General features: G+C 45.2%; 1 protein-coding gene across 1 annotated transcript; it reads right to left on the bottom strand.

Moving 5' to 3' along the window:
• Nucleotides 1-387: 387 nt before the first annotated feature.
• On the bottom strand, nt 388-4,683 carry LOC127317338 (uncharacterized protein At1g66480). The gene is made up of 2 exons (XM_051347891.2): nt 3,646-4,683; nt 388-920 (listed from the first exon to the last, which is right to left on the bottom strand). The coding sequence occupies exons 1-2, from the start codon at nt 4,471-4,473 to the stop codon at nt 876-878; spliced, it is 873 nt and encodes a 290-aa protein (XP_051203851.1). The 5' UTR covers nt 4,474-4,683; the 3' UTR covers nt 388-875.
• Between the last annotated feature and the right edge of the window lie 3,495 nt (nt 4,684-8,178).

Below are 8,178 nucleotides of genomic sequence, written 5' to 3'. Positions count from 1 at the left end.
AGAGATTTGGAATGAGCGAAACGTGGGAGTTTTTCGAAATGTTTCCACAATGCCGACCGTTGTTTGAAATAAGATTAAGGGAGAGGCGGCTCGTTGGAGCATGACAGGTGGTAAGTAATTGGGTTCAATCATGTCACGAGGGTGATTGTTTTGAGCTGCCATCGGGTTGTAACAAACTTTAAACTTTCAACTTAATGAATGAATGGGCAAAGCTTTTACCCCCTTTAAAAAAAACTTTTGCGATTCTGTGTCATCAAAAATTCCTGAAAAAGTGTTGGAAAAAATGCCCCTACTCGATGATGAACAGTCGGGATTTCCGATCCTTGCTTCCGTATCTGACATCCAGCTCCCAATGGTTATGGTTCATCAAATAAAACACTAACCACGTCTGAATGCCCGATTCGTTATTTGTCTGCAACCAAAAATATTTACAAAATTCATGACCGGATGGCACACGATCGAGACAAGCGAGAACCCAGTGCAGCAAGGTTGGAGACGACCCGTAGACGTGTTGGCAACGCAGGGTCCCGTCTCCAACGTCATGCACATAGTTTATGTACGTTTAGACGTCGAGCTCCATATACATACATCTCCTCTAAGCTTCAGCTAACTACAGAAACAGAAGAGGCGACGAGTGCACTGATACAAAAGAAGAAAACGACACTCCTTGCCGTCTCTGAAGAAGCGAGGCAGGAGAATCCGTCGCCGGCATTCTCCCTCTCGTGTCTCCGACGCCGGCAATCTGTGGTCGATCTATAACTTGTAAGGAAGAAAATGACTGATGAAGCTGGCACGTTGGCATCTGCAGATCCGTACGTTCACATACTCTGAATCTGAAACATGCCTGCGGTGCTGTAGTGTTGTTGCAGGAATAGTCAGGCGATTATCTCGTCTGGCATGGCGACGAACCGCGTTCGCTTCTGAAACACCACAGAATCAAGGAAAAGAAAATTAATCGCCGGAGAAGATGTCAGCAAAAGCGACGGGTAACTCGCTCTAATCCAAATGTGAATGTCTTTACGCATTAGCAGCAGAAAACGATGCCATTAACAATAATGCAATCAGATAAGTACAGAGAAAGAAAAAATCGGGCCACGATGTCATTTTAACAATAATGCGCTTGCCAAATAGCAAAGCAAAGAAAATCTGTAATGAACCGGAATGCTGATGTAATTTTCCCTATCTTCTAGACAGAAGAATTAGCACAGATAGAAAAATGGTTTTCTCAATTCTCATGACGATAGGATGAACTTCAGTGACATAGTGTCATTCTATGTCATGTCTTTATCTGAAAAATAAGTATCATGTAACGATTACCTGCTTCTGCCCAATCTAGTTTAATGATTGATATTACTGCTCTGACTTTGGGGGAGCTCAATAATGAATCAGATCAGTAAGTTGCTACATTAGTTAGGGTGACTCCAACGAATCGGCCCAAGAGACACTAATGGGTATAATTTTGATGGAGCAACTTCTCCTGTTGTGATCTTGAAAACTATCTCTAATTGGCTACTTAGTCAGACATGCGACTCTCCGTGTGTTTGTACTACCACCAGAGAAATATTTGAGCCGTACTATAGTACGGGCAATGCTTTGGACATGGGAAACTAAGACCATCCTGGTTACACTTACGGGTATAATTCTGATGGAGCAACTTGTCCTTTTATGGTCCCTGAAACTTTCTCTAATTGGTTACTTAGTCAGATGTGTGATGCTCGGCGTGTTTGTAGAGCCAACATAGAATTATTTGAGCCGTATTTAAGGACTACGTGTAATTTTTTGACATGGGAGTTTGAGAGATCATCCTAGCTACGCAACACAGACTTTCTACAAATCTGACTGCACTACATGAAGTTCTAGTCATTACGTCTAGAAGGAAAATACATGGCTGCTGTGCTGAATCCGCAGATAAAGGATGACTATCTGTAGCATGAAATGCTACTCTTTTTTTTTTTTTTTTTTTTTGCAAAGGGAGAATGAAATGGAACTTTGACGCAGCAGTTCTAGTTGGAAGATGAAACAGTGCTATTGGTCTGAAAACATATCTGTTGACAACACTGAAGATTTAGAGACGCTCGCGTTGAAACTTCAGCATGAGATGAATCTTCCAGTGGTAGACCTATGACTGCTATGATGGTCTTGATCCGAAGGTGAGAACTTTGACGCAGCACATAGTTTCCAGATATCCAAGGAGGCTAAATAATTCAATTAAACACCGTCTAGCAGATTCTTGTTTTTTTTATTGTGGATTAAAAGTTTTGTTTGCAACAATGAAACGAACAGCAATACAAAACACCAACATAGTATCATACTATGTCAGTCATGTCTTTGTCAGAAAAATAGGTATCATGTAACGATTGCCTGCTTCTGCCTAACCTAGTTTAATGGTTGATATTACTGGTTTGACACACAGGTGCTCGAGAAATTAATCCAATTAGTAAGTTGCTACAATAGTGACGGTGACTGGAAAGAATCGGCCCATGAGACACTAATGGGTATAGTTCTGATGGAGCAACATGTCCTGTTATGATCCTTGAGAATTTCTCAAATGGTTTACTTAGTCAGACATGCGACGCTCGCGTGTTTGTACCTCCACCATAGAAGTATTTGACACGTATCTAAGTACTCCTAATGTTTTGACATGGGAAATTAAGACCGTCCTGGGTACGCAACGCACGGACTTTCTACAAATGTGACTGTACAAGAAATTCTACAAGTTATTAGGCATCTAGAAGAAGCATCCACCATGGCTGTTACGCTGAATCCGCACATGAAGGAGGACTATCCACACAATGAAGCATTGCTCTGCGAAAATATCTGTTGACAACATTGAAGATTCAGAGGTGCTCGCCTTGAAACTTCAGCAGGATAAACATTTTTCCATGGTAGATTTACGACTGCTAGCCTAGTAGTATGTTGGTCTTCAAGCATGACAAGCAACTGTATATTGTACCATCGCTCAACCAATCAAATCCTGGAATTGACGGCCAGCGAGAGAAAATGACTAACGTGTCAGGAACTCAGGATCGACTTCAGGCACGCAGCACGCTAGACCCATCTAGTGTACATCGCTTCTTCCTACCATGACTCCTACATAACAGGCTGCTAGCGGTGTATGCTCAAGGAAAAAAAGCGGTGTTGCACATGCTATTAGCGGTGTATATGATCGAGAGATACTAATTACATCTAGCATGCAACAACGCAATATCCTACGAATGCACACAACAACAAAAACTAAGAAACAAACCTATCCTTAGCACGAAATATATTGAGATAGAGAATTTAGTTCGATGAAAAAAGTGCTACAAAAAGTAGCAGTTTTTTTTTATCATGGACTAAATTACTCATATTAACTGGGCAAGCTTGACAAATGAGTGAATGACATGGCCTGTCCTGCGCGCCCGTGTCATATGCGTTAATTCCTTTGCTTGCCGGAAACAAATGTTTTATTTTTGTTTGAAAAGCAACAATGAAATGCAGATGAAACAAAAACAACCACAAAAAGACCAACGTGTGCGTGTAATTTGTTTTGTATAGCTATCAAGAATATTTGATTCAGGCCATAATACCTAACATAGTTCTAATGATAACATTTTTTTTATTTTTAATAATAAAAGCAAAAATTGAAATAAAGCGGTGCATTACCTCCTTCCGGCTGGCCTTGCCGTCCGGCGTGCCGGTTAGCGCGGACCACCTTTCGGCCGGCGTCTTCGCCATCATCCCGGTATCTCGCTCCGGCGTGGGCATCATGAACCTGGCGCCCCACTCGGGCGTTGCGGCGAACCTCGGGCTCCGCTCCGGCGTCCGCGAGAACCTGCCGCCGCCCCAGTCTGGCGTGGGCACGAACCGCGGGCTGTGCTCCGGCGTCTGCGGGAGCCGAACACCGGTGCCCCAGTCCGGCGTTGGCACGAACATCGCCCCCCGCTCGGGCGTCCGCGGAGCGAACCTCTCGGGCGTCACGGCACCGCTTCCGGCGTTGTTGGCGGCGCAGAGCTGCATGATCTTGGCGGCGGCCTCGGCGGGGTCCCGGCTCTCGCTCATGAGCTTGGCCACCTGCGCCTTGGGCAGGCGCATCCTGAGCTGCACCGGCCCGCCGTCGGAGGCGGCGGGGGACGCCGGCGCGGTGCCGGTGGGGAAGGTGAGGTCGGAGGTGGAGCGGCGCGTGAGCATGAGCGACTCGAGCCGCTCGCGCGCGCCGACGTGGAGCGCGCCGGACCAGGCGCGGCGCGGCGGCGCGGTGGGCTTCGGCAGCACGACGAGGAAGTAAAGCCGGCCGGGGCGGAGCAGCGCGTCGTGCTCGAGCGGGCGCGCGCGGACGCCGAGCAGCTTGACCTGCTCGGAGTCGAGGAGCTGGAAGCCCGGGTGGTCGCGCAGCACCGCGCCCGCGTACGCCGGCGGCTTGACCCGGAACGCCGTGCCGTCCAGCTGCATGATCTTGGCGCCCTTGCGCCGGCCGCCGATGGTGTTGCCCATTGCCGGCTGTGTTCTCTCTGGAGTTTGGCCGCCTCCGTCCCTAACCTTTGCTCTGCGCGCGCGGTGGGCGTGGCCGGCGGGCGGGTTGGGTTGGCGTTGTTCTTTGCGGTGTTTGAGCGTGTAGGGTGTGGGAGTTAAAAAGGGGAGAAGGTCGGAGGAAGGTTTGGGAGTCAAAGGTTGTGCGGCGAGCGCGAGGTCGACATGGACGGGAGCTCGCCAAGTCTGCGGTCCTTTATATTTTCGCTGCAACTTTGGAAGGGGCGTCTACGAAAGGTAGGCCGTAGCCGCCCCGCCCACCATGGCACCATGCATGGCACTGCACAAGAGAGGAGGTTAAAAATGCAATGTGTTGCTGGTTGCTCCATAGTGGATGGTTAGATGCCTAACTATCACTGAGGAGGAATAATAGAATGTTACAACACGTTTTTGACGATTCTAGTTAAGTAGCTCAAGAATCAGAGCAAGAACTTCAAAGCGAACCAAAAGGTAATTGTGATGCTAATCTCTTTAGGTGGACCGATCTGACCATTTTTGTTGTTGTATCGAGCGGTAAAGAGTAGGAAATTGAGAGACTCTGCCACTATCATGCGTCCCGGCCTGACTATCTTCACCTCTCCGATCACATCAGTACAACGTGAGGAGCTCGATCGAGCAGTCAAAATCTGCATCCACGCCTCTTATCTCGTGGCCAACTTTACATCTACCGTTCGCCGTCGTTTTAAATCCCAAACGTTGATGCCACACCTCCAGTCCCTTCATTTTTCTCCACGATCAACGCTGTACTAACTATGTTTTACAAGGTTTTTTTTTTATTTAGTGTTGCTTCTCTTCCTAGAGTTGAAGATACCATGCTAAAAATCTTAGGTTAATTCAATCTTTATTTTTCACTTCTTTTTGTTATTATCAACTAACACTTTTGGCCAATTTATTGATTAAACCTCTATACATAGAATGTACCGAGAATTTACCGTTCCCCTGTAGACTCCAATAAAATTCGTCGGTCCTTTCGCGTTCCATGGCGCAAGCTTAGGACCAACTAAATTCTTCCTGAACGTCACATTTGGTGGGAAATACTCTAGCACCTCACCAATTCTCACCTTTATGATGAACTATGTTATATGGAGCTGGGTATTGTTCTTGAAGTGCAGGTTACCCAACCACTTATATTCCCATAATCTAATTTCTAAGCCAGCTTTAATTATGAACAAGCTAGATGGGAAAAAATTCTTCATCACAATTAGACCAGCCTAAAAAAATAAATACTGGAATTTTAATAAATTTGAGAAAATGCACTCGAGCATGCATATTTTAGTTTATCAAATTGTCTCGCAGCTAGTTAATGGCATTCGAGCAAGCAACACGCGTACCCTACCGCCGGGATCGCCCCGGCAGATGTTGCGTACGTCTTCTTTTTTGCGCCTGCCACGGCAAGGAATCGGACCGGCCGGCGCCGCCGGCGAGGTCGTATTAATGAAGCTATAGCTAGCCGGGCGACGCTGCCGACGGGTTGGTTTCCTGGGATCGGGTGCCGGGGGCAATCCGATGATCCACGGCAGCTGTCGTGTCTCGTTCTGGAGCTGCACGAAGACGGACGTGCGTAGCCGTTGTCATATGGGACTGTAGGGCTCCCGCTGAAGGCGACCAAATCGTATTGACTGTAGAGACGGCAAGCCCGTCGTAGATTTGTCCTCCCTGTACGTGTGTATACTACATCTTTGAATCCGTATTCTGGTCGTGACGTGGAGGTGTGTAACGTGGTCGTTTTCTCATACCAAGGGAGCGCGTAGCGCGCATGTGCGAATACTAATACCTGATACTACAATATATTCGTACGAAACACGTACCTCTTTCTCAAATTGCACTGCATTTTAAGTTTGGTCAAGTAATAATATTTAACAAAATTTGATCAAGCATATTACAAATAATGAACATCTAGAAAAACATACAACATGAAAGCATATCTCACGCGGATACGTAACATATTTAGTGGTTATTATCAGGAAATAATAGGATGTGAAATTGCATTTTTTTTTAAAAAAAAATCAATGTGATTGTTCTATATCTACTCTAATAGTAGCATCCCTGATTACTTTGACTAATTTTCTTTTACCGCTGAGCAACAAATTACCTCTCCATCAGACATTTTCTGGCTCCTCTGCCATGGCCTTGTCAGCCGTCGGAAATGCCCTTGGGGCCGGCAGCAGTGGCACGCAGGGTCGCTCGTCTCTCGAGAACCAGCCTCCAGCCCCACCGGAGTGGCAAAGTCAGGACCAGAGGAGTCGAGCATCATCTTGGTCCTGGCACCAGCCACATCTCCGAACACACACGCACGGGGCATCGCACACGAACCCACATGCATCTAGACCGCATAGGAATATTCATGTTCATGCTACCTTCATCAACCTTCGCTGCCAAGCTCGGGGTTTGTTCTTGGCCGATGATAGAACGGGGTAAATCATTTGTCTTGCCACTGTAGGCGAGTTTCTAATGCGGCTTACAAATCCCTCCGGTGACGATTCAGGCTTGTGCAGATGTTCTAAGATTTTTGTAGCTAGGATCCCGTCATCTGTCTATATCTGATTATCATGTACAGTTTTCTTATATGTTTCCTATAGCTAAGGCCTTAATTTTTTTAAATGTATTTCCGTAGCAACATAATTTTGTACTAATTTTCATTAATTATTGTGTTGAAAATAAAAAATAATACATTATGCACGTTATAGCTATTTTCTTCTGTAGAAAAATGGGTGGCTAAGGGAAGATGGTTCTCTCGACCATTATACATGCCGTAAATTAGGTGGTAAAGTGCTACCCACTATAATCATGGGTTTGCTAAATATGATCTGCTTGATATTATTGCTGAAACATAGTGTTTATCCCCTGTTTCTAAGAAGAGGATGAAAGATATTTCTCTTGAGCTCACCAAAATTTGGAGTAATGAAGAAATTAAGGCTAGACAACGATCTAGAGAAAGATATATTTTGGAAGGAGATCGTAATACTGCCTACTTCCATTCTGTAGCTAATCAGAGGAGAACGAAGAAGCAAATCTGCCAATTGCAAGGTGATGAGGGGATGGTGGAAGACAACAAAGGTATGCTGAATATTGCTGTTAATTATTATAAGGCTTTGTTTTGCAAAGAACCTTGTCTTGATGTTGATATAGTAGATGATTTCTGGGACCCAGAGGATATGGTGTCACATAATCATAATGAGATGCTTGATGCTCCTTTTTCTGAGAAAGAGGTAAAGGAAGCTATTTTTGGTTCTTATGCTGAAGGTGCTCCTGGTCCTGATGGTTTTTCTTTTCTCTTTTATCAACATTTTTGGGAGCTCATTTAGAGCTGACTTCATGGCTATGGTTAAGGATTGGAATGAGGGAAAACTTGATCTCTTTAGGCTAAAATTTTCTCTTTTGACCCTGATTCCAAAGGAGACTGATGCTGTAACTATACAGAAATTCAGACCTATTGCCTTGACAAATTGCAGTTTTAAATTTTGTCTAAGTGTGCCACTAATAGGTTGGGTGTGGTAAGTGAGAAACTTATTTCTCCTAATCAGACTGCCTTTATTAAAGGGAGATATATACTTGAGAGTGTGGTATCTGCCCATGAAGTAATTCATGATGCTGTTCATAGTGGACATAGTGGTTTTATTTTTAAACTTGACTATGAAAAGGCATATGATAGAGTTGATAGAGATTTTC

The sequence above is a fragment of the Lolium perenne genome, chromosome 7 (assembly GCF_019359855.2).
Source record: "Lolium perenne isolate Kyuss_39 chromosome 7, Kyuss_2.0, whole genome shotgun sequence".
Lineage (NCBI taxonomy): Eukaryota > Viridiplantae > Streptophyta > Magnoliopsida > Poales > Poaceae > Lolium > Lolium perenne.
Note: the sequence above shows the minus strand (reverse complement) of the source record. Positions and strands in the feature narration are given on the sequence as shown.

What these genes read in the sequence shown, in the direction of transcription:
- LOC127317338 (XM_051347891.2), bottom strand. Translation starts at nt 4,473, where the DNA reads ATGGGCAACACCATCGGCGGCCGGCGCAAGGGCGCCAAGATCATGCAG. An exon ending in GCAAGGCCAGCCGGAAGGAG is followed by an intron (nt 921 to 3,645) that starts GTAATGCACCGC and finishes GTGGTGTTTCAG; the next exon opens with AAGCGAACGCGGTTCGTCGC.